General features: G+C 40.3%; 2 protein-coding genes and 1 pseudogene across 3 annotated transcripts in view; all 3 read right to left on the bottom strand.

Annotated features, from left to right (window-relative positions):
* ZNF75A (zinc finger protein 75A) overlaps window positions 1-27,151 on the bottom strand; it is a 60,834-nt gene that overhangs the window by 16,741 nt on the left and 16,942 nt on the right. Inside the window, exons 9-10 of one of the 2 annotated variants that reach the window (XM_075995017.1) lie at window positions 1,461-3,025; window positions 800-880 (exon numbers count right to left, since the gene is read on the bottom strand). In XM_075995017.1, coding sequence (XP_075851132.1) covers window positions 3,021-3,025 — 5 coding nt within the window. In that variant the 3' untranslated portion in view covers window positions 800-880; window positions 1,461-3,020. Of the gene's footprint in view, window positions 1-799; window positions 881-1,460; window positions 3,026-23,388; window positions 23,722-27,151 lie in introns of those variants that run through there. The other variant, XM_075995016.1, reaches the window with a different exon arrangement.
* OR2C1 (olfactory receptor family 2 subfamily C member 1) lies at window positions 3,044-10,544 on the bottom strand. Its single transcript, XM_075995018.1, has one exon. It carries the CDS (start codon window positions 6,395-6,397, stop codon window positions 5,459-5,461), a length of 939 nt encoding a protein of 312 aa, XP_075851133.1. The 5' UTR covers window positions 6,398-10,544; the 3' UTR covers window positions 3,044-5,458.
* LOC105859691 (apoptosis inhibitor 5 pseudogene) lies at window positions 23,766-26,579 on the bottom strand (annotated as a pseudogene).

The raw sequence follows: 27,151 nt of genomic DNA, 5'->3' as shown, positions 1-27,151 counted from the left end.
CCTCTGAGCTTTTTCTCTCTCATCTGAGGATAGTAATATCCACCTTGCAAGATAGAGGAAAAGATTAGAAACAGTGTGTGCAAAGCACCTAGCCCAGTGCCTGGCATTTGAAGGCACTAAGTAAATGAATGCTATGTGGTGGTAGTAAAAGAAACTCCATGTTATGGGAACGTCTTCACCGTATATGTAACTACTTGACATATATTTATGGGTTTAGTATCTGTCATCTCCTGCAAGAATGTAAGGTTCCTGAGAGCAGAGACTTGTTTTGCTCCTTGCTGAATCTTAGCACCTTGAATTGTGTCTGGTGCTAAATAAATATTTGGAAAATGAATGAATGGGTGAAAAAATAAGAGGCAGACTGGGGTCATCAAACCTGATGACTCAAGTGGGTATCAAATACTTAAGCATTATAAAGAATACAAAAGGAGACAAAACTGGTCTCTGGCTGAGATACCTCAGACATCTGTCCCTTCTCCATTTCCACTACTATCACTACGACTTCCCCTACCTAGAAAGGGCAGGGGTGGGCTTTCTAAACCTCAGCACTACTGACGTTCTGGGCCAGATCTTTTGAGTTCTTGGAGGGGCGGGGGGAGTGACAGCCATCCTTTGTCTGGTAGGATGTTTAGCTGCATCCCTGGCCTCCACCCACTAGATGGCAGGAGCACCCCTCAGGTGTGACAACAAAATTGTCTTCAAACATTGCCAAATGTCCTCTGGGGGGCAAAATCGCACCTGGAAGAGAACCAGTGGTCTAGGGACCTACAAGTGCCTTTGCCCACCAAACTTTTCCTACCTGAAATATTCTTTCCACAGACAATGAACACAAGGGACTGCCGGTCTCCACTGCCAACCAGGGAAGCAGGGCCACCTGAGCCTAGGCATTAGAAAAGTAAAAGAGAAACTCAGTGTTCTTAAAGAGTGCACCACTAAAGACAAGAAACCCAAGGATAGGGACTGGTAACACCACTACCACCATCTTCTTTAAGCCTCTTGATCCTTTGAACTCCTCGGACCTGTCTGTAACTGTCTCTCAGGGTGGTTCATCTTAACCCTTCCAATACTAGAATTTGTTTCGGGTGGGGTTATCTACTCCATCAGTTTGGGAGCTGTGTGGTCTTCGAGTCCCCACCGCTCAGCCCAAGGGCGCAACGGGGCCTTAGTGAACATATGTTTTATTCGCGCAAACCGCAAGAGCCAGAGGCACTGAGCCCTTCAAAGGAGTCTTCACCGGGGAACATGAACAGACCGGAGCCCCAAAGGCACGGGGCGGGCACGCCGCGCGGCCTCGCTCCCACGGCTCTCCAGACAGAGGACCCAGTTAACTCTGAGTCACACCGCCACTCCAAGGTTTTGCGTCCCGGAACTTCCGACGCGAGCCAAAAGCGGCAGGGCAGAGGGCGGAGCCGCAGCCCTTGAGCCCCGCCCCGCCAGGAAAAACCTCACTCGCGACTCACCAGCTACGCCATCTTTTCTACCGCGCCATGCTGCAACCTGCCGCGGGGCACGCCGGGACTTTGAGGGTCAGACGCATGCGCAAACGCTAATCCTAAAAGAGTGGCGTCAGACAAGCGCAGCACTAAAGGACCGACCTTGACACCTGGTTTCCCCTCTTCACTAATTGACAGCAGTTCTCGCCAATGAGAAGACAGGATACGCCTGCGTCATGTGCTGAGACCAATCACAATGTCCGAGAACCCGGGGCCCAGGATCTGGCGTTTGTTAATCCCGCCCATTTGTCTTACCGATGCTCTGCCTGCGTGGTGTTTCCACTTTGTTCGTGTTCGCGGTCCTTGCACCAGCTGTGGCTGGGTACGCATCCTAGTTTTGCAGATGAGATGACGACAACCATGGTAGAAAACATAGCGTTTGCTGCGTGGTAGGCATAATTCTAAACATTTACATATTAGCATCTTCACAACAATCCTATGAAGTCAGTACTGTTACTATTTTTACCTTCCAGATAAGAAAACCGACACAGTTTAAGTGAATTTCTAATGATAGAAGTTGGACTAGAACTCATTTCTAACCCAGTGTTTTTTCTCCAGGTTGTTTTTATTTTTAAATATTACTGAAGAACCACAAAACGTTCTCACTTAAAAACGAAGTGTTTTCGTACCTTACCTCCTTAACTACAATCCCTCCTTAGAGAAAATAACTTAATATTGTGTATCTTTCTGGACTTTAATATATGATTTTCTGCACTTACTATATCTTTTAAGTTTTTCTGTTTCAATGTATCTACCTCATTAAAAAAAAATAGCGATGCATTTAGGCATGTACCACAATATATATTCAATCATTTCCCTTTTGATGGGCATTCAGATACTCCCCAAATTTTCACATGTGTGTTATTCTAAATTATATATACTTGATATGTTTTGAACAGGGAGCTGGTGAATTGAGATGTGGAATGTGAGAGAAAGATGAGTAGGGGATAATAACTAAGGCTTGTTCATGGTCTTTCTTTCTGCCTTCAGTCTGGCCCCTTCATCCAGCCATCATTTAGGAAGCCGCTGGTAACACAAAAAAAGGGTACTAATCCATCAGGATGTAGAGGGAGGTGGGATGTGAAATAGATTATTAAAGTTTCTTGGGAAAGTACTCCTTCTTTGATTAGGTATAATAACAGGGCAGTTTTATAAGCACACAAATTTATCAAATGCATTATCTATTTTGACCCTTACAACATTCCTGCGAGCCATTATAGTCATTTTACAGACGATGAGACAGAGTGCTATAGAGAGCCACTGACTACCATAGCTAATTAGTTGCATAGTGCACCCAAATACTGAAGTCTCTTCATTCCCAGTGTCACGAACTTTCTGAGGTATCTTGCAGCTTTCCTATTCAAAGGCAAAGTAGTAGATGACTACACTAATAGGAGGGGGTGGGGTGGGGGAGGAGCCTGAGTTTGGGAAAAAGCAAGGGAAGAGCAGTGTTTCTTGGTAGCCCTAGTTGGGTGTCTTCTGAGCCACCTAGAAACTTCTTCAGTGCACGCTTAAGGGCCTTGTTCATCAGGCTGTAAATGAGAGGGTGAAACATGAGTATAACTGTGATTGCAACAAGATAAAGATAAAGAACTTGGTCTGATTAAGGAAGTAGTTGTTCTTAGGCTAGATTTAGTCAGAGGTGACTGTCCCAAATAAAAGACTACTACCACCCTCAAACAAAAACAAAACAAAACAAAAAAACACTAGCAAACCAATTCAACAGTACATTAACAAAAAGATCATTTACCATGATCAAGCAGACTTCATGTCAGGGATGCAAGGGTGATTCAATATATAAAATTGATAAAAGTGATATATCACACTAACAGAATGAAGGACAAAAACCATATGATCATTTAATAGATGCAGAAAAAGCATTTGACAAAATTCAACATCCTTTCATGATAAAAAAAAACTCTCAAAAAATTAGGTATAGAAGGAATGTATCCCAACACAATAATATATATGACACATTCACAGGTAACATCATATTAAATGGGGATGAGTTGAACTGTAAGATCTGGAACAAGACAAGGATGCCCACTTTTGCCACTTCTATTTAACATAGTACTGGATGTTCTAGCCAGAGAATTTAGGTGAGAGAAAAAAATAAAAGGCATCCAAATTGGAAATGAAGAAGTTAAATTGTCCCTGTTTGCAGATGACATGATCTTACATATAGAAAAACCTAAATACTCCACTAAAAAACTGTTAGAATAAACAAATTCAGTAAAGCTAGGCCAGGTGTGGTGGCTCATGTCTGTAATTCTAGCACTCTGGGAGGCTGAGGAGGGAGAATCCCTTGAGGTCAGGAGTTCAAGACCAGCCTGGGCAAGAGCAAGGCCATATCTCTACTAAAAATAGAAAAAATTAGCCGGGCATGGCGGCACATGCCTGTAGTCTCAGCTACTCGGAAGGCTGAGGCAGGAGGATCACTTAAGCCCAGGAGTTTGAGGTTGCTGTGAGCTAGGCTGACACCATGGCACTCTAGCCCGGGCAACAAAGCAAGACTCTGTCTCAAAAAAATAAAAATAAAATTCAGTAACACTTCAGAATACACAATCAATATACAAAAGTCAGTAGCTGCTGAGCACGGTGGCACACAACTGGAGTGCCAGTTACTTGGAAGGCTGAATCAGAAGGAGTACTTAAGGCCAGGATTGGAGGCTATAGTGTGCTATGATTGAGCCTTTGATAGCCAGCCAGCACTCCAGCTTGGGCAACATAGTGAGACCCTATATTTATTTATTTTAAAAAAATATTTATTTTTATCTTTTAATCTTTTTATTGTTTTTTCTTTTTTACTTTTCCTTAGCCTTTGATATCCCCAGTAATGAGGCCCTATTACACACGCATACAAACCATATACTAATAGACATTATCTGAAAAAGAAATCAAACCAATCCCATTTATAAAATCTATAAAAAATTAAAATACTTAGGAATAAATTTAATCAAAGAGGTGAAAGATCTCTACACTGAAAACTATAAAACACTGATGAAGGACATTAAAGATGATACAAATAAATGCAAAGATATCCCATGTTCGTGGATTGGAAATATTGATATCATTAAAATGTCCATAGTAGCCGGGCGCGGTGGCTCACGCCTGTAATCCTAGCACTCTGGGAGGCTGAGGCGGGCGGATTGCTCGAGGTCAGGAGTTCAAAACCAGCCTGAGCAAGAGCGAGACCCCGTCTCTACTATAAATAGAAAGAAATTAATTGGCCAACTAATATATATATAATTAGCCGGGCATGGTGGCGCATGCCTGTAGTCCCAGCTACTCGGGAGGCTGAGGCAGCAGGATTGCTTGAGCCCAGGAGTTTGAGGTTGCTGTGAGCTAGGCTGACGCCACGGCACTCACTCTAGCCTGGGCAACAAGCGAGACTCTGTCTCAAAAAAAAAAAAAAAATAATAAAATGTCCATAGTGCCCAAAGTGATCTACAGATCTAATGCAATTCCTATCAAAATACCAATGACATTCATCACAGAAACAGAAAAACAATCCCTAAAATTTGTATGGAACCACAAAAGACCCCAAATAGCCAAAAAGTAACTTTTTTTTTCTTTTTTTGAGACAGGGTTTTGTTCCGTTGCCTGGGACTAGAATGCAGTGGCATCATCATAACTCACTGCAACCTCAAACTCCTGAGCTCAAGCAATCCTCCTGCCTCAGCCTCCTGAGTATCTGGGACTACATGTGCATAACCACCACACCCAGCTAATTTTTCTGTAGAGACAAGGTCTTGTGTTGTTGCTCGCCCTGGTCTTGAACTCCTGGGCTCAAGCAATCCCCCCATCTCAGCCTCCCAAAGTGTTAGAATGACAGGCATGAGTTGTCAGAACCACACCTTGGTTTTACCAGGGTTAGTACTCCTCATGTTCACATGGCCAGGAGATAGTGAGAAAAGTGTGTGGAGATGAAGAAGTGATAAACAGTGAAGGTATTTCCTCTTCTCTCAGCCGACTTCTCTTCCTTTTCTCAGCAGCCTTCTCAGTGCCCCCTTCACTTCCTTGTTCCTTAGAGTGTAGATGAGAGGATTCACCATGGGCGTGACCACAGAGTAGAAGAGGGAAATGAACTTGCCCTGGTCCTGGTTGCTGTTCTTAGCCGGAAGCAAATACCCATAGATAGCTGAGCCATAGAAGAGGAGTACCACCACCAGATGGGAGAGGCACGTGTTAAATGCCTTTCTCCGTCCCTCTGAAGAGCGGATCTTCAGCGCTGCCCGAGCAATGTAGCAGTAGGAGATCAGGATGATGCTTAGTGGGACTGCAGTGAAGAAGGTGCAGACACCGTTGAGCACAGCCTCATTGAGACTCGTGTCTCCACAGGCCAGTTTGATCATGGCAGGCACCTCACAGAGGAAGCTGTCCACCCTCCGGTGCCCACACAATGGGAGCTGCAGAGTGAATGTTGACTGGATCACAGAGTTGCCCAAGCCACCCAGCCAGGCAGTAGCAGCCAACAGCCAGCAGAGCCGAGGATTCATAATGGTGGTGTAGTGCAGGGGCCGACAAACTGCGATGTAACGGTCAAATGCCATCACCACAAGCAGAATGCACTCAGTAGCCCCTAACCAAAGGAACACATACAGTTGGGTCACACAGCCACCATAGCTGATGGTCTTTTCTGGTCCCCATAAATTGGTTAACATTTGAGGGACTGAGCTAGTGGTAAAGGCAAGGTCCAGGGAGGAGAGGTTGCTGAGGAAAAAGTACATGGGCGTGTGGAGCCGGGCATCAAGGTGGGAAAGCAGGATGATGGTTGAGTTCCCAACCAGGGTCAGCAAGTAAGAGAAGAGGATGGCTACAAAAAAGATCATCTCCAGCTGGGGATGGTCAGATATACCCATCAGGACGAAGCCCTCTGAGGAACTGCTGTTGGCCCCTCCCATGATTTGTCACCTTCAGTCACCAGAGGAACCTGTTCAGAGCAAACTGCTGAGAGAAAAGCAAGTGAAGAAGGAGCTATTGGAGAAGGTGGATCTGCACCAGGAAAGGTCTGGTAGTTCTCCAGGCTCCATAGTTAAGTACCAAGTTAATTTTTATGATTGCAAACTTGTTGTAATCTCAAACTGCTGTCAGTTACACAACAGATGGAAAATTTTATTCTATTAGAATGCCAAATAGGAGCTAACATGGAAATGAAAGACGGTGCATTATGAAGACAGAACAAAGATTAGAGCTCTTCAGTTCAGAACAATGGTTGCAACACAATAGAGAAAGGTGATCATTAAAATTACATGTAAAAATTCTTTAACTACAAACTTCCCCAGCCAAAGTTTGGATATGCTCAGGGAAAAGGGAAGCAGACACACTGTATTTGGAAAAGCTCCCCTAGAAGTTTCTGATAAATTTCCTCTCCTGTCTTCTACATCCCTCCCCTCTCAGGTGAAAACTTCTGATCAAGAAAGGTGAACTTTGAGGAAAAACATGATGAGTCTATAAAATCATGAAAAGAAGGGAGAGTAAATATATACAGAAGACATGCATATGTGATTCATGAGGAGGTAATGTAGAACAAACAAAACTTTAAATAAGCCCAAATAAGTTTACATGGAACAGGCTAGAGATATAAACAGGGGTTATCCCAAAAGGGGTTTAGTTCGTTAATGGGTATCCATAATTAGTAAGAGAAACTAGAAGATTTCAGAGAAGATCCCTGATCTTTTAGGTATATTACCACTATGCCTACCTCTAAACCACGGAATAATTCTTAACATCTCATAGACCACCCCCCCCCAAAAATTGATCTTGTTAATAATGGGCCAATTGCTATTTCCTTTCCTTGGTCGGAATTTAAACTTATCTGAAGATCATAAACAAAGCCCTTCCCCTCTTTTGACTAATAAATTAATAAATCTGAGAAGAAAACATAAATATTTCTTGGGTCATCTGTCCTCATCTGGACAGTGGAGACTGGGAGGGAATGCTGCCTCTCTCCAGGCCATGATGTGTCCCACAGAAACCCTGGCTGCTGCCCAAAGAGTAGGCTGAGGGGAGAAGCTACTCAAGGGAGGTGTGCAGGTGTGTTTAGCTGGTTCTGGTGCACTAGAAAGAGACCACTTGGCCATACCTCTTGGCCAAAGGCCTCAGGAACTATTCTTTTCATCAATATAAAGCAAAAACACTGGAGATCCTGACACTAAAATCCACCCAGAAGTCAAGAAGGGAAATTTCTTCTATTGTTCTGTTTCTTTACTTATTATTTTATAATTATTATCAAGAGGTCGGGGCATAATTGTCTGTTTCTTTAGGTCAGCAGTGGAGTCCCTCTACTGAGTCAGAGATGATAAGGATTTCAGAGGACATTTCAACCCTCTGAGGACATTTCTTACCCCAATCTAATACTTGAAGAAGAGGTGATTACTTACTGTTTTCATTTAGGACTTAAGGGAGCTGAGGAACTGAGTTGCCAACCTGATAATCAGCTCATCTCCCTGTTTAGGAGTTCTTCCTGATACCTATTTTACGATCTCCTGCTAGTTCAAGTGTTTGTTCCCTTGTGTCTCTTCAGTAGAAAGAAGACAGACATTACTCATCTTCTTCTGTGAGTTGTTTGGTCTGTGGGGGCTGGTGCTTTGTGGCCCTCAGTGGTGCCAGAATTCATCTTAGGCCCTGCTCTGTGCCTATTGAGCATTTCTTTTAGCCCAGGAATAAAACAGCCAAAATGGAAAAGGAAAGGCTATTCCTAGAGTGGGAAGCTGTTGACCCCAGCTGCTCAGAAAGTCAAGAAGAAATGCTGCACCAGCTAGATCTTTGGCCTGAGTCTGAAAAACTCCTCAAGCCAATGTGACTGTAACTTCAAGGGTGTATTTAGTAACTTGACTGCTCTTCAGGCCCTTGAAAGGCCTCCCCTTTGGTTCCTAGTTCTCTCACAATCTGGGAGTGTTAAATTAACCCAGACGAACTTGCATTTCAAGAACCGAGAGAGCAACATTGAATTCTCAATCCTAGAAAGGGTGTACCATGTATAGTGCAACTGAGGCATGGAAGCAGCCCAGTGGAGCATCGCCTGGGGACAGAAGGATTCTTAGGAAGCACTTACATGATGCATAGATGGTTCTTGCCTCTGCTGGCCTGTAAATTTGAAAGTTCAGGATGTTGAGAGAAATAGCCAAGACTTGCTTCTTAAATAGAATCCTGGATATTGTAATTGCTCACCTTTGCCCAGTTTTCTCCCCATTTTTTCCCTAAATTTCACAACTCTCAATTGGCCACTTGTGGATTAGCCACAGCAAATCTGTCATTTTGGGCTGGCGTTCTCCTGATATGAAGATTGTTCTTAGGCTATTGGCACTCTCTATATGAGGGTACACATTCTCACAATTTAAGCCTTGCTTTAATGTTAGCCTGAGTAAGAAAAAGAGAAATGGAATCGTCAAAAACAAAACAAACTGGTCGGGCACAGTGGCTCACGCCTGTAATCCTAGCACTCTGGGAGGCCGAGGTGGGTGGATTGCTCAAGGTCAGGAGTTCAAAACCAACCTGAGCGAGACCCCATCTCTACTATAAAAAAATAGAAAGAAATTAATTGGCCAACTAATATATATAGAAAAAATTAGCTGGGCATGGTGGTGCATGCCTGTACCCCCAGCTACTTGGGAGGCTGAGGCAGGAGGATTGCTTAAGCCCAGGAGTTTGAGGTTGCTGTGAGCTAGGCTGATGCCATGGCACTCACTCTAGCCTGGGCAACAAAGTGAGACTCTGTCTCAAAAAAAAAAAAAATTAAAATTTAAGAAACATAATTATAAGTGCATTAAGGGAATCTATGCTGCTTGGAGGAGATACTAACTTTTGCTGTTTGCACCAGGGAAAACAACCAAGCTCTCTTAAAATGTATTTTCTGCTGGTCGTGGTGGCTCATGCCTGTAATCCCAGCACTTTGGGAGCCTGAGATAGGTGGATCACTTGAGCCCAGGATTTTGAGACTGGCCTGAGCAAGAGCGAGACCCCATCTCTACTAAAAATAGAAAAATTAGCCAGGCATGGTGGCAAGCACCTGTAGTCTCAACTACTGGAGAGGCTGAGGCAGGAGGATCACTTGAGCCCAGGAGTTTGATGTTGCAGTGAGCTATGATGACACCACTGTACTGTAGCGCAGGCAACAGAGGGAAACTATTTTTGGAGGAAAAAAAAGTGTTTTCTGTTTCTACTGTTGGAGAAAGAATCCTGGCTGACTGGACCATGAACTGGGCCCAGGTGGCAGTATTAATGACTATAGGATCTTATAAAATAGGGAGAAAAAAGACTAAATGCATGATAGTACATCAAATAAATATAAAAATTCAACATCACAAACTCGGAATGGAAAAAGTTAGATAAGCATAGGTGTCCCAGGAGCAGCTCTCAAGTTTATATCTCTCTGCAAGCTGTAGGCAACTTGCAATGGGTGTCCCCAAAGAGAAAAAAAAAACGACAAAGACCTATTCCATGTACCGGCCAGAAAGTAAGGTGTCTGCTAGGTGCTACTCTAGCAATTCCTTATGGGAAGATCTTACCTGGTTTTGCCTGGCATTTAAAAACAGATATGGGCAGGGCACGGTGGCTCACGCCCATAATCCTAGCACTCTGGGAAGCCGAGGCGGGAGGATCGCTCAAGGTCAGGAGTTCAAGACCAGCCTGAGCAAGAGTGAGACCCCATCTCTACTAAAAATAGAAAGAAATTAATTGGCTAGCTAAAAATATGTAGAAAAAATTAGACAGGCATGCATGGTGGCACATGCCTGTAGTTCCAGCTACTTGAGAGGCTGAGGCAAGAGGATTGCTTGAGCCCAGGAGTTTGAGGTTGCTGTGAGCGAGGCTGATACCATGGCACTCTAGCTCAGTCAACAGAGTGAGCCTCTGTCTCAAAAAAATATAAATAAATAAATAAATAAGGATATGGAGAACAGGGAGCAGGAGGAAACAGGTCCTATGAAAAATGTCCAAGACCTGTTTAAAAAGAAGAGTTAAAGAGAGGAGTTTGGCCGGGCGCGGTGGCTCAAGCCTGTAATCCTAGCACTCTGGGAGGCCGAGGCGGGCGGATTGCTCGAGGTCAGGAGTTCGAAACCAGCCTGAGCAAGAGCAAGACCCCGTCTCTACTATAAATAGAAAGAAATTAATTGGCCAACTAATATATATATATAAAATTAGCCGGGCGTGGTGGCGCATGCCTGTAGTCCCAGCTACTCGGGAGGCTGAGGCAGCAGGATTGCTTGAGCCCAGGAGTTTGAGGTTGCTGTGAGCTAGGCTGACGCCATGGCACTCACTCTAGCCTGTGCAACAAAGCGAGACTCTGTCTCAAAAAAAAAAAAAAAAAAAAAAGAGAGAGGAGTTTTTTCCCCACTTCCAGCTATTGTCTTCACTATTATGGTGGGACTTTAAAGATTTATGCATGCTTAGCAGGTCCTTTCCTTGTCTATAAAAAGCAAAAAACAGACTTAAATTAAAAGGAGGAATTGAGATTGCACATGTTGAGATTTCAGCATGATAAAATATTGGTAAATTCCTTGGCAAGAGAAAAGGAAGGTGTGTGCGTAGAGACAGGCACTGAGGATACTGTTATTATCCTTTTTTGCTTGAAGATTCTGTTCCCAGCACCGGGTGGTGCATACAAAAGTGTTAAAGGGCTGTTTAAACTGTTGTTTTAAAATGTCCCTTAAATTTCCAAGTCAATGTCCAAGTAAAAAATAAATAAATAAATAAATAAAAATAAAATGTCCCTTAATCAATGGGCACACAGGAGCACAAAGAGATGTAAAGGTCATTGGAAATCAAGAATGGGGAGAGGGAGGAGTAAAAACTTACCTACTGGGTACAATGAAGACTGTTCTGGTGATAGGCACACTGAAAGCCCCGAAGTAAGTGTTATAAAAGGCATCCATGTAACAAAAATTTGTACCCCCTTAATATTTTGAAATTAAAAAATAAAACCAAAAAAAAACTTCTCTTTGCAGTTTAAATATTTTTCTTTCCTATCTCTTCTTGGTGCCGAAGATCACGGACCTCTACACAATGGTCTGGGGCTCTACTACCATGTCACCTCCAACCTCTCTCCTAAAAAAGGAATCCAAAAGCAGCGCCTTAGCCATTTAACATTCTCCCTTTTCTCTCTTTTCCCCGTATCTGCTCTTTTCCTTTCCCCCATCTTACTTCCTTGTTTTCCTCTCCCTCCTTTTCTCCCATAGTAAGTCAAGGGACCATTTATGGAAATACACCTTTGGCTTCTGGATTCCCCCTGCATCGTCGCGCTGGCGCGTCCAGGAGGGCAGGCGCGGAACCGGGAAGGCTGCAGGGAGCGCAGCTTTTAACCCCGGGGCTGGTCCCGGCCCTCGGAGGAGCGCTGGGTCCTTGCCTGGAAGCCTGGCTCGCTCGGGCTGGGTCTGCCCAGCCCAAGGGGGCATCCCCTCCCCCCACAGGCAATTAGCACAAAGCGCCAGCGTGGCCAGAACAGGAAAAATACTGTCCCTGAAGATTCGACTCAGTCTTTCACCTGAACTCCCTCCCCAAACACAGGTTACTAATAACTGCATTCCCTAAATAATTTACTAATTATATAATTTTATTCTTTTCGAGGTGCTACGTCGTTATCTAACTTAGTTTTTAAAACACTGTACAGTAGAAGGGTGCAGGTGGTCTTATCCGCATTTGGCAGAAGACTAAATTGAGCATGAAGTGTTCGTGTGACTTGTTCAGGGTCACACAGGAGTGAGCCCCGTGATGGCCTCTTACAGATCTTGCTATGCAGAGGAGCTGCTGTTTTTGACTCATTATCTGTGAGACGACATCTTTGAGTTTTTGTTCTCTTGGGGGGTGAGGGCAGAGGAGTCCCCCTATCTCTGGCCCTCACATAAACCATAAATCAAGGGCATGAAGTTTAGACACTCATACCACACTGTGTGAAAAGCAGTGATTTACAGCCACTACTAAAGAAATACAGAGTAGGTGGCTGGAACCCGATCACGCCATTAGATGCCACAGAAGATGAATTACCCTGAAACTGCTGACAAAAACCACACCCACTGAAGAAACGGTCACTAAGGGTGTATATAGTGTGCCAGGTGCTGGCCGGGTACAGGGATGAGCAAGATTGACCTGGCCCCTGCCGGTGGGGCTCCCCATCCTGTGGGCTCGTCTCCTGCAAGTCTCTCGTGAGCATGAGAACCGCTCGCTGGCTTGGGCTGTGTGCCAGACGCCATGCTCAGCAGTTTATAAACATGATCTCAAGAAAACAGATGTCATTATTCCTGTTTCGCAAGAGAGGAACTGAGGCTGAGAGGTATTAAGTAACTTGTCCAAGGGCAAGTAGCTAATAATCAGCAGAGCCACTAAAACTGAGTCTATTTGAACCCCCCACAGGCCATACTCATGAGAGACTGGAGAATCTCAATGCCTATGGGTAGAGGAATTCAGTAAATTATGGCACCTCTATGGAAATCTGTGCATGCTGTTGCCGCTGATCTCTGCAAGACCGCTTTTATTTAAATATTATTGTATTTTATTTACTTTGTCCATTTTGGTCCCAATTCCCACTCTTATCCCTCCGAACTCTACCACAGGTGCCTACTCTGTCTAGCGCTTTGGTATATTAGGGATTGGATATAATATGTGTATACTTGTAAAATATATAGTGTTCTGTGTATGTACATGTTTTTAATTTACATCAAGGGTATTGTGCCATAGTTCTCATTCTGTTTCTTATCTTTTAATGCCCTTTTCATATCTTTTTCACATTGTTTTCATAGACATCTATGTTGTTAGGTGTACATTTAGTGTTTCTAATGCTAAATATGCATCTGTTATATTTTATTTATCCATTTCATTAGGGATGAACACAGAGTTTGTCTTTAATTTCCAGCTACCACAAACAATGCTGCAATGAACATTCATGTGTGTGTGTGTGTGTGTGTGTGTGTACATTTGAGGGCTAGATCTGCCAGGTTCTGGCATAGGAGAATGTCCTAGGCATATTTCTAAGTGATAAAAGCCAGTTGCAGAACAATGTGCACCATAAGATCTCATTTTTGAGAAAAACACTATGTATATGTACACATACATACTTTTGTTTGTATGCAAAGAGGAACGTCTGGAAGGAAAGAGAAAAAACAAGCATCTGATGGTAGGAGTGGAGGTGTGGCCTGGGAAGGGGAGGGAGGCCTTTCCCTTTTTATAAAAACTTTATGTGTGTTGTTGGAATATCTTGCAGTAAACCTGTATTACATTTATAATTTTAAAAATATAACAGATGAATGGACATTTTCATTAAAATCTTTAAGTGTCAAAGATTTTAGGTTAAACATTAAAAAAATTCAGAGTGAGAAGGATCCTCATAATCTAGAAGCCCTGCTGTTTTTTTTTTTCCAGTCAAGGTTGCTGGAACCCCGGGTGACCTGCTTAAACTGCCGGTATGGTTGGTTAATGGCAGTGTGGACTATCACGTGACCTCAGAGTCCAGCTGGATGTGCTTGCGTCTCCTCGGAGCTCCTGTAGCCTTTGTACTTCTCACATATTGCCTTGTAAGGTTGATAACTCTTTCCTGTTCATTTATTCATTCAACAAACATTTACTGAGCACCCACTGTGTTCAGATATATAATTTGCAAATATTTTCTCTCATTCTGTGGGTTAATTATCTTTTCACTTTCTTAATCATGGCCTTTGAAACACAAAAGTTTTTATTTTCATGAGGTTCAATTTATGTATTTTTTCTTTTGTTGTTTTGCTCTTGGTGTTATATCTAAGAATCCATTGTCTAATCCAAGGCCGTGAAGATTTACCCCTATGTTTTCTTCTCAGAGTTTTATAGTTTTAGCTCTTATTTTTAGGTCTTTAATCCATTTAGAGTTAATTTTTATGTATGGTGTGAGGTAAAGGTGCAATTTGCTTCTTTTGCATGTCCATATCCAGTTTTCCCAGCACTATTTGTTGACAAGAATATTCTTTCCCCATAGAATGGTGTGGGCACGCTTGTCAAAAATGAATTGACTATAGATATATGAGTTTATTCTGGACTCTTATTTCTATTCCATTGATCTATGAGTTTATCTTTGTGCCAGTACCACACTGTTTTGATTATGTACCTTTGCAGTAAGTTTTGAAATTGTGAAGTGTGAATCTTACAACTTTGTTCTTTTTCGGGATTGTCTTGGCTATTCAGGGTCCTTTAGAATTTTAGGATTAGTTTTCCATTTCTACAAAAGAGGCTGTTGGGGATGACTGGGCGCAGTGGCTCACGCCCTGTAATCCTAGCACTCTGGGAGACTGAGGCAGGCGGATCGTTTGAGCTCAAGAGTTCGAGACCAGCCTGAGCAAGAGTGAGGCCCCGTCTCTACTAAAAAATTAGAAATTGGATGGAAAACTAAAAATATATAGAAAAAATTAGCCAGGCATGGTGGCACATGCCTGTAGTTCCAGCCACTCAGGAGGCTGAGGCAGGAGGATCATTGGAGCCCAGGAGTTTGAGGTTGCTGTGAGCCAGGCTAACGCCATGGCACTCTAGCCCAGGCAACAGAGTAAGACTCTGTCTCAAAAAAAAAAAAGAAAAAAGAGGCTGTTAGGATTTTGATACAGATTACATTAAAGCTGTAGATTATTCTAGGGAGTATTGCCATTTTAACAATATTAATCTTCCAGTCCATGAACATGGGATGTCATTCTATTTATTCTGGTCTTCTTTAATTTCCTTCAGCAATGTTAGTTGTCAATGTACAAATGTAGTACCTCCTTGGTTAAATTTATTACGAAGTCTTTTATTCTTTTTGATGATAAATAGAATTGTTTTCTTAATTTCTTTTTCAGGTTGTTCATAGCTAGTACACAGAAACACAGTTGATTTTTGTATATTCATCTTGCATCGTGCAATTTTGCTGAATTTATTAGCTCCAATAGTTGACTTTTTGTGGGTTCTTTGAGATTTTCTATATATCAGATCATGCCATCTGTGAGTAGAGATAGTTTTGCATCTTCCTTTACAATGTGGATGACATTTGTTTCTTTTTATTACCTAATTGTTCTAAAATTTCCAGTAAGATGTTGAATCGAAGTGATGATAACAGGTATCCTCTAGTCTTGTTCTTGATCTTGGGGGAAAAGTTTTCAGTCTTTATCTTAAATATGATGTTAGCTGTGAGTTTTTCATAAATGCCCTTTATCATGTTAAGGAAGTTTCCTTTTATTCCTAGTTTGTTGAGTATTTTGTCTTTTTAATCATGAAAGGGTGTTAGATTTTGTCAAAGGATTTTTCCCTGCATCAATCTAAATGATCATGTGGTTTTGGTCCTTCATTCAATTAATGTACTGTATTAAATTGATTTTCATGTGTTGAACCATGATTGAATTTCTAGGATGTATCTCACTGGTCATGATGTACAATCCTTTCCATAAACTGCTGGATTCAGTTTGCTAATATTTTGTTGAGGGTTTTTGCACCTATATTTATAAGGGATATTAGTCTGTAGTTTTTTTTAATTAATTAATTTTAGCATATTATGGGAGTACAAATGTTTAGGTTATGTATCCTGCCCTTGCCCTTGCCCACACTCCACATGCTCAGCCGGGTCTGTGGTTTTCTTTTCTTGTGATATCTTTGGCTTTGTTATCAGGGCAATCCTGACCTCATAGATTGAGTTAGGAAGTGTTCTTTCCTTCATCTTCTTTTTTTTTTGGAAGTGTTTGAGAAAGTTTAGTGTTAATTCTTTTTTAAATGTTTGGTAGAAATCATCAGTGAAGCCACTGAGTTCTGGATTTTTCTTTCTTGGGAAGTTTTTGACTCTTTTTATCTGTTATAGGTCTGTTTAGATTTTCTATTTCTTCTTGAGCCAGCTTGGTATTTTGTTTGTTTCTTGAAATTTTCCATTTCATCTAGGTTACTAATTTGTTACAATTATATTATAATTCTTTATACTTTTATAAAATTAGTAGTAATGTCAACTTCATTTGTCATTTTAGTAATTTATATCTTCTCTCTTTCTTAGTCCAGCTAAATAAAGGTTTGTCAATTTTGTTGCTCTTTTCAAAAATCCAACAATAGCAGATGTAAGTCCTTTCTTATCAGTAATTATATCAAATGTAAATGAATTAAACTCTCCAAATGAAAGGAAAATATTGGCAGAATGAATTTAAAAGGAAACTCATTTATTTTTATTTATTTTATTTTTTTGAGACAGAGTCTCACTTTGTTGCCCAGGCTAGAGTGAGTGCCGTGCCGTCAGACTAGCTCACAGCAACCTCAAACTCCTGGGCTCAAGCAATCCTCCTGCCTCAGCCTCCCGAGTAGCTGGGACTACAGGCATGCACCACCATGCCCGGCTAATTTTTTCTATATATATATTAGTTGGCCAATTAATTTCTTTCTATTTATAGTAGAGATGGAGTCTCGCTCTTGCTCAGGCTGGTTTCAAACTCCTGACCTTGAGCAATCTGCCCACCTCGGCCTCCCAGAGTGCTAGAATTACAGGCGTGAGCCACAGCGCCCAGCCAGGAAACCCGTTTATTATCACTATTATTTTTCTATCTCTATTTCATTAACCTTTATTCTAATCTTTATTGTTTCCTTCCTTCTGCTACATCCATCTGCTACATTTAGTTTGCTCTTCTTATAATTCCTTAAGGTTGAGAGTTGTTTGATATATTCATCTTTTTTAATATAGGCATTCACAACTATAAATTTCCCTCTGAGCACTGCTTTTGCTGTATCCCATAAGGTTTAGTATGCTGTATTTTTGTTTTCATTCATCTGAAAATATTTTGTCATTTCCCTTATGATTTCTTCTTTGGTCCATTGATTAAGAGTGTGTCATTTAATTTCCATTATTTGTAAATTTTCTAATTTTCCTTCTATTTATTTCTAGTTTCATTCCATTGTGGTCACAGAAGATACACTGTATGGCTTCAATCTTTCAAAATTCACTGAGACTTGTTTCATGGTCTAATATATGGTCTATCCTGGAGAATGTCCATGTGCACTTAAGAATAATGTATATTTCACTGTTGTGAGGAAGAGTGTTCTATATATATCTGTTAGGTCTAGCTGGCTCATAGTGTTTTTCTTGTTGATCTTCTATCTAGTTGTTCTATCATTAAAAGTGAGATATTTAAGTCTTCAATTATTACTGTATAAGTATCTATTTGTCCCTTCAGTTCTGTCAGTTTTTGCCTCGTATGTTTTTGGGCTGCGTTGTTAGGTGTGTATTTTTTTTTTTTTTTTTTGAGACAGAGTCTCGCTTTGTTGCCCAGCCTAGAGTGAGTGCTGTGGCATCAGCCTAGCTCACAGCAACCTCAAACTCCTGGGCTCAAGCAATCCTACTGCCTCAGCCTCCCGAGTAGCTGGGACTACAGGCATGTGCCACCATGCCTGGCTAATTTTTTCTATATATATTAGTTGGCCAATTAATTTCTTTCTATTTATAGTAGAGACGGGGTCTCGCTCTTGCTCAGGCTGGTTTCGAACTCCTGACCTCGAGCAATCCGTCCACCTCGGCCTCCCAGAGTGCTAGGATTACAGGCGTGAGCCACTGCGCCCGGCCTAGGTGTGTATTTAATTGTTCTGTCTTTTTGATGGTTTGATCCTGCTATGGTTTGCCAAAAGGGTTGAATGTGTTGGCCAAAGTTCCTGTGTTGGACACATGATCACCAATGCAACAGCATTGGGAGGTGGGGCCTAATGGGAGGTGTTTGGGTCATGGGGGCACTGCCTTTATGAATGGATTAATGCTATTATTGTGGGAGTGGGTTTATTATCATGGGAGTGGGTTTGTTACAGAAGGATGAATTCAGCTCCCTTTTGCTTGCTCTCTCTCTTCCTTACCTTCTTTTGTCCCTCTGCCTTCCATAATGGGATGACACAACAAGACGACCTCCACCAGATGCCAGCTCCTTAATCTTGGACTTCCTAGCCTCCAGAATCATGAGCCAATGAATTTCTGTTCATTATAAATTACTCAGTCTGGTATTCTGGTATAGCAGCCAGACTAAGACAGACCCTTTTATCAATACCTAATGTCCTTCTTTGTCTCTTGTAACATTTTTGACTTAAGGTCTACATTGTTTGATGTTAGTATAGCCATCGCAGTTCTCTTTTAGTTACTATTTGCATGGAACATCTTTCCATTATTTCATATGCAACCTATTTGTGTCTTTGGATCTAAATTGAATCTCTTGTAAACAATATATAATTGGGTCCTGTTTTTTAAATCCGTTTTGCCAATATCTGCTTTTTGATTAGAGCATTTAATTCATTAGCATTTAATGTAATTGCTCTTAAGAAAGAACTTACTTCTACTATTTTGCTATTTGTTTTCTATAAGCCTTTTACCTTTCTTGTTCCTCCTCAATTCTTCCATTACTGCCTTTTTCGTGTCTAATTGACTTTTTTCTAGTGTATTGTTTTCATTCCCCTCTTATTTCTTTTACTGCATATTTTTAATTAGTGGTTATCATGGGAATTACAGTTAATATTTTAATTTATAACAATCTTGTTTGAATTAATACCAACTTAATTTGTATACTGAGTCAGTTAGGGCTGCTATAACAAAGTACCATCGATTGGATAGCTTATAAACCACAGACATTTATTTTTCATAGTTCTAGAAACTGGAAATCTTAGATTAGAATGAGATATGGTCAGGTTCTGGAGAGGGCCCTCTTCCAGGTTGCAGACTGCTGACTTCTTATATCTTTACATGTTGGAAAGAGAGCAAGCTAGCTTTTATGAGGACAGCAATCCAATGCATGGCACTTCCACCTTCATGACCAATTATATCCTAACTTACCTACCACTAAATACCATCAAATTGTGGATTAGATTTCAACATATGAATTGAGTGGACACATTCACTCTCTTGCAATTAGTACACAAAACTTTACTCCTACACAGTTCTTTCTCACCACTTTATGTTGTTATTGTCACAAATGACATCTTTATCTTATACTGTAATCCTAGCACTTTGGGAACCTGAGGTAGGTGGATAACTTGAGCCCAGGAGTTTGAGACCAACCTGAGCAAGAGCAAGACCCCATCTCTACTAAAAATAGAAAAATTAGCCAGGCGTGATGGCAAGGACCTGTAGTTTCAGCTACTCAGGAGGCTGAGGCAGGAGGGTTGCTTCAACCCAGGAGTTTGACGTTGCTGTGAGCTAGGCTGACGCCACGGCACTCTAGCCCAGGCAACAGAGCAAGACTGTGACTCAAAAAAGAAAAAAAGAAAAGAAAAAAAAATCAACAAAGAAACATTGGAGTTAAACTACACACTAGACTAAATAGGCCTAACTGACATTTACAGAACATTTCACCCAACTGCTGCAGAATACACATTATTTTCATCGGTACATGGAATATTCTCCAGCACAGACCATATCTAAGGCGACAAATTCACAAAAGTAGAAATCTTATGAAGTATCTTTTCTGACCACAATGAAATAAAACTAGAAACCAATAATAAGAAGAACTTTGGAAACTACACAAACACATAGAAATTAAACAATACTCTACTGAATGACCAATGGGTCCATGAAGAAAATGAGAAGTAAATCTAAGCTAGACACAGTGGCTCATGCCTGTAATCCCAGCAATTAGGGAGAACAAGCTGGGAGGATCACTTGAGGTCGGGAGTTCAGGACCATCCTGGGCAACATAGTGAAACCTCATCTCTACAAAAACCAGAAAAATTAGCCAGGCATGAATGCACATGCCTGTAGTCCTAGCTACAGGGATGTACCCTAGTCCTACCTAGAGACTGGGGCAGGAGGACTGCTTCAGTGCAAGAGTTCAAGGCTGCACTGAGCTATGATCACACCATTGCATTCTAGCCTAGATGATAGACTGAGACCCTGTCTCTAAAAAAAAAAAAAAAAAAAGACATTAAAAAAATAGAAAGACCTCAAATAAATAGCCTAATGATGTACCTCGAAAACCCAAAATTAGTAGAAGGAAAGAAATTATAAAGATCAGAGAAGAAATAAATGAAATTGAGACAGAAAAAAAACCCAGAATATCAACAAAATAAAAAGTAGATTTTTTTGAAAAGATAAACATAATTTACAAATGTTTAGCTACACTACTGAGAAACAAAGAGAGAAGACCCAAATAAATAAAATCAGAATGAAGAAGGAGACATAACAACTGACACCACAGAAACACAAAGAATCATTACTGACTATTATGGATAACAATATGCCAACAAATTGGAAACCTAGAGGAAATGGATAAATTCCTGGACACATACAACCTACTCAGATTGAAACATGAATAAATATAAAACTGCAACAAACCAATAATGATTAATGAAACTAAAGCCATAATAAAAAGTCTCCCATCAAATAAAAGCCCAGGACCTAATGACTTCACTGCTAAATTCTACCAAACATTTAAAGAAGAACTAATACCAATTCTACTCAAACTCTTCAAAAAAAATTGAAGAGTAGGGAATACTTCCAAATGTATTTATGAGGCCAGCATTACCCTGATGCCAAAACCAGATAATGACAAAAAAAGAGAAAACTACAGGCCAATATGACTGATGAACATAGATGCAAAAATCCCCAACAAAATACCGTATTTCCCCAAAAATAAGACAGGGTCTTATATTTATTTTTCCTTAAGAAGACATCATAGGGCTTATTTTCAGGGGATGTGTTATTTTTTTAAGTATGGTACAACAATCTACATTTATTCAAATATAGTTAAGTCATCTTCTGGAACATCATCATAACTCTCCAAACCCCAAATTCCATCCTGAATTTCTTGTGACTCTATTTCCTTTAGAACCATCGGCCCCAATCTCTCATGTCGAGCAATAGAGCTCTCATGGGGCAGATGAGAAGGGCTGCTTGTCTTCTTTACTGCTCCATGACGAAATGCATGGGTTGTGCAGATATGCTGTGTAGCCATGCCCATCACTAGGTTTTATCTTGGGATAGGGCTTATATTGTGCAAATGCTTAGAAATCCTGCTAGGGCTTATTTTATGGGTAGGTCTTATTTTCGGGGAAACATGGTACTAGCAAACTGAATTCAACAACACAAGAAAAAGATCATTCACCATGATAAAGTATGATCATCCCAGGGATGCAAAGATGGTTCAACACAGGCAAATCAATAAATGTGATATATCATATTAACAGAATCAAGATCAAAAAACATACAATCATTTCACAGATGCTAGAAAACGATTTGATAAAATTCAACATCTCTTTATGATAAAATCCCTCAACAAACTGGATATAGAAGGAACATATCTCAAAATAATAAAGGCCGTTATGACAAACCCACAGCTAACATCACACAGAACAGGGAAAAATTGATACCCTTTTCTCTAAGATCTGGAATAAGAAAAGGATGCCCACTTTCATCACTTTTATTCAACATAATCCTGGATGGAGCAATTAGGCAAGAGAAGGAAATAAAGGACATCCAAACTGTAGAGGAAGAAATCAAATTAGCCTTGTTTGTCGCTGATATGATCTTCTATTGAGAAAATCCTGAAGACTCCATCAAAAAACTGTCAGAACTGATAAACAAATTCAGTAAAGCTGTAGTATAAAAAATTAACATACAAAAATCAGTAGCATTTATAATATATATGCTAACAGTGAATAATCAGAAAAAGAAACCAATCCATTTATAATAGTCACAAAGAATATAAAATCCCTAAGAATCAAGTTAACCAAAGTAGTAAAAGATCTATACAAGGAAAACTACAAAACACTGATGAAAGAAATTGAAGAAGACACAAAAAATGGAAAGATATTTCATGATCATGGATTGGAAGAATGAACATTGTTAAAATGACAACACTACCTAAAGCAATTTACAGATGCAATGAAATTCCTGTCAAAATACCAATGACATTCTTCACACAAATAGAACAATCATAAAAGTTATATAGAACCACAAAAGACCCCCAAATAGCCAAAGTAATTCTGAGCAAAAAGAACACAGCTGGAGGCATCACATTACCTGACTTCAAAATATTCTGCAAAGCTATGGGAACCAAACCAGCATGGTACCAGCATAAAAGCAGACACATAAACCAATAGAACAGAATACAGAATCCAGATATAAATCCACACATTTACAACGAACTCATTTTTTTTTTTTTACAAAAGTGCCAAGAAAATACAACAGGGGAATAAGAACGAAATTAGACTTCTATCTCTCACTGTATAGAAAAATCAAAATGGATTAAGGACTTAAAATCTAAGACCTGAAACTATGAATTTACTAGAAGAAAACATTGTGGAAATGTTCCAGGACATTGGTCTGAGCAAAGATGTTTTTGTGTAAGATCTCAAAAGCCTAGGCAACAAAAATATACTAATGAGATTATATCAAGCTAAAAAGATTCTGCATAGCCAAGGAAACAATCAACAAAGTGGCTGAAGGAGTCAAGTAATAGTGAAATCCCAAAAGGAAAGCAGCATGTACTGTATATATTATATGATTCAACATTTTTTTTTTTTTTTTTGAGACAGAGTCTTGCTTTGTTGCACGGGCTAGAGTGAGTGCTGTGGCAGCAGCCTAGCTCGCAGCAACCTCAAACTCCTGGGCTCAAGCAATCCTGCTGCCTCAGCCTCCCGAGTAGCTGGGACTACAGGCATGCGCCACCATGCCCGGCTAATTTTTTTTCTATATATATTAGTTGGCCAATTAATTTCTTTCTATTTATAGTAGAGATGGGGTCTTGCTCTTGCTCAGGCTGGTTTTGAACTCCTGACCTCGAGCAATCCACCCGCCTCGGCCTCCCAGAGTGCTAAGATTATAGGCGTGAGCCACTGCACTGGGCCTGATTCAACATTTTTAAAGACAGATTATTATTATTATTATTATTTTAAATTACAAAAGGAAATTTATTTCAAAAGCATAAGGAAACATTTACATTTAAACAAAGTGATAAACAGGTGTCTTGCAAAAGAAAAAAATCTATGGCATAAAGGTTTCCATTCAAATTTTGTAAGCAAAAATAACCTAACTTTGAACTACTGCCTTAGGAAAGGGAAGAGTGAGGTGGTGAGGGAAGGAACACAACTTAGTATCAAACTAGAGAAAGTAAAGTCACTTCTGCTTAGCTCTGAGTTTAAAAATATAAAAAGAAAATGGAAAAATTACACTTACTGTTCAAATTTATATAGCTGTAGTCTCAATGTAGTTTCTGTACTTGAAATGGCTTTAGCCACTGGCTGATGGATCTATGAGGTCCAGACTAGCTGCTCACAGTTTTCAAATGACAATTCCGTGTTCCTGTGTCTGTTCAGATTCCAAGGGAGTACAGGTTCAGCTTACAGTCTTGGAATGTTAGAGGTTATTGCCACCACTCCATTAGCCAAGCTGACCGAGTTTTTTTTTTTTTTGCTCACTGTGTCATTCTAGCCTTGTAGAAATATTTTCCTCATAAACATGAAGTAATTAGCAAAGAGGTTTTGCTTTTCCCCCAGTGTAGAGGTAACGGTAATGAAGACACCTGCATTGGAATCACAGACTATTCCTCAAAAACTACATTAAACTACTAGAAATGTCATTCAGGCATTTGCTTTGAATAGCAGACTTAGGGAAGGGAAGATTAACTGTGGAACAAAAATATATGAAACATTCAACTGCAGAGCAAAGGGTCTATGCTACTAAAAATGCCCACGACATTAAACACTCCACAAACCCCCCGTCTGTTGTTTTAAACTAAAGATTCTATTGGCTAACATACAATAATTTTGATTAATAACCTGAGAAGTTAAAATCTTGAAAGTGGCAAAAGCAAACCAAGAGGAGCATCCCTTACTTACTGGTACCATGTTATCAAGTCACTTTTCCTGGACAGCCCTGGTTATTAAATCTCCAAATTCTAAATTATACTATCTCATCCTGTAGAAACCTATATGTACACTAGATTCAATATTTTGGCTGTATTTCACCAATAGCAATTTCCAAATTTATCTTTAAAAATGCAGCCTTTGTTTATTTTTCCTTTTAAATAACAATAATCATGTAAGTGCAACTGACTCAAAATCCCTCACTACTGGGAATAAAAACCTAGATAACAAGTCAATAATGGATTCAGCCTCAAAAGGATAATCACCGTGTCAAAGACTACCTGTTCCTGGAATTTTGAAAAATGATTTATGTTGTGTAGTCAAGTTTCACAGCATGCATATATATACACATACACACACATATATGCCTATGTATGTATGTATATTATACATACCCATTTCTATTCAAATAGTAAGATCCCATATTCAGAAGTTTGTATCACAATATATGGAAAAGAGTTAAGTAAGCAGTGCAAAGCAACTTACTTCCTCCTAAAAATGTAATGTCACTTCTACATTTTAAGAAAGATTTGGTAAGTTTTAGCTTTTATGACACTAGGTAGGTGGGAATGCTGCACCATTGCCTAGCAGCTTTATTAAAAAACAAAACAAAAGGTTAAGATTGACTGTTACTCTTCTCCATATATTGGGCAAAAACTAAGAGACGGGAGAGGAAAATCAGTAACCTTTCAAAACTGATGATCTTTATCAGTTATCAGAACTAGACTGAATTTCATTACATTTAAAACTTGAACAGCTTTCAATAATGAATCAAGATGTTTAGAAGTAAAGATTCACAATACGAAGTCTGAATAATGATGATATTGTAAAAACAAGCATCCAAAAATATGGCTGTGGTTTACCTTGGACACACCATGGTCTGTTAGAAAAGTAGATCATACATACAAAGGTATAAAGAACATTAAGTTTTTAGCTGAAGGCAGCAGTCCGTTTAAAGGGACATCCCCGGCAATCCAATCGAGTAGTAGTATTTAAGTATATTAAGCTCATGACAATGCTGAAGAATGTGATGTCTTATTCAGTAGAGTCTTCCCCGACTACGATTTCCTCGTGCGCCCCAACCTTGGCCACCTCTACTTCCCCTGAAGGCTCCTCTCTGCTCATAATTAAAGTTGCTCAAATTGCTGCTATACTTCCCACTGGGAGGATTATAAATCTGCCTGGCATCCCTTTTTGGTCCTGCTGGAGATTTCTTGGGAGGTGAACCCAACGTTGTGTCTTCAGTGGCTCTCTTTTGCCCCATCTCAACTTTCTGTACAGGTTTCCAGGATAATGTTACTGTGCTCTTATAAGAAGGAGGAATGTGGAAGAGATCCTTGATTAAAACATTGATATTATTTGTTATTTTTAATGCAACGACTTTAATCTTGTTCTCTTCTGTTTTTAAGGCCTCACCTGTTTTACCCTGGAGAGCCAAGCGAAGTTGTCTAATATAAACTTGCAAAGTACTACAGCCTGATTTTGAAATCTTTGAGCTTTTCTGTATTCAGTTTGGCTGTTAAGAAATCTGGAAGTTTTCGGCCCAACTGGTGAAAGCTGTACAACAAACATTCCACATAACTGAACTGCAGCTTGGGTTCTTCATTACCAGCATTCTCACCATTTTCTGCTTCTTCTGGAGGGAGGGGCATATATTCCAATAACTTATCAAATAGTTTCCTTAAATTTGTTTCTAGCTTCTCCATGTCACCACAAAATGAACTCATCTCTGCCAACAATTTCAATACCTCCAACTGTATATCGAGACCCTCCACTGGGGTAGTTAAGGTACTGAGGTTAGGGAGAACCTGCTCACAGAAATAAGTCACAAACCTTGTAGAATGGACATTTTTAGAAAAGAGGGGTACTGCCTGCTGAGTGCACTGTAAGAGCCTGTCCACACAGTCGGGATCTGAGGGATTGAAGGTCTGCTCTAGATCAGCCTGTTCAGCCACCAACTCTACAAGTTGCTGTCTTCCACTCACTGTCTGTAAGCTTTTTAGCCCAGACAGTATCTTCATGAACAGAACAAATTCTTCACCAGTCACATCTTCTAGGACCTTTTTGGATTCTGTTAGTATAAGCTCCTCCACTTCCTTTGTTAAGACTTCATCCGGTAAAGTTTTAAGTTTTGTAGAAAGGAATTTAATTGCTCTTTCTCTAACGATGTCCTCTCCTTGAAGTATTTGGCTGAACAACCCACCTAACGTCCCTTTTGCATCCATCTTAAATATACTTAACAGGGCATTGTTCACTAGGTTAAATTCTGCAGAGTCATCTGTCTGTAGAAGTTGGGTTAATCTCCACTCCAGAAAAATGCAAAAAAAAAAAAAAAAAGAAGTTGGGTTAGTATATCTGCCACTCGGGGAAGATTTTCTCCAGTGGCAAATTGAGGCAGCTCTTTAATTGCTTGACATCGAATTGCTTGACGTCTTCATCCTCACAGAGGTCTAACTGTGCATTGATAGCAGAATCAGCCAATTCTGGAAAATGCTTAAAGAATTTCGGAATAAACTGAGCCGCTAATTGTTTTTCCTTAGTACCACCCTTCACACCATCCAGTATCACTTGATAGGCATCTTTATGCTGGCCCACTTGCTCCGTGGCATCGGCTAGGATGCCGTAGTTGCGGTAAAGCTCCTCTACCGACGGTATGGTGAGCGACAAGCCCTGGGCCGCTCCCGCTGTCGTGGTAGTCCCCGGCGCCACTCAAGACAGAATGTTTTTAGTAAAATGTAGCTTTTGATAGTTAATGAATTTATCATAGTTGTCTTTGATTAAAGGAACTTCACTGCCATATTCACAAAACAACAACAACAAAAACAAACAAAAAAACCCCAAAGTGAATAGACAACCTACAGAATGAGAGAAAA

This window comes from Microcebus murinus, chromosome 19 (assembly GCF_040939455.1).
Source record: "Microcebus murinus isolate Inina chromosome 19, M.murinus_Inina_mat1.0, whole genome shotgun sequence".
Taxonomy (NCBI): domain Eukaryota; kingdom Metazoa; phylum Chordata; class Mammalia; order Primates; family Cheirogaleidae; genus Microcebus; species Microcebus murinus.
This window is presented reverse-complemented; position numbering and strand designations above follow the sequence as displayed.

What these genes read in the sequence shown, in the direction of transcription:
- OR2C1 (XM_075995018.1), bottom strand. Translation starts at nt 6,397, where the DNA reads ATGGGAGGGGCCAACAGCAGTTCCTCAGAGGGCTTCGTCCTGATGGGT.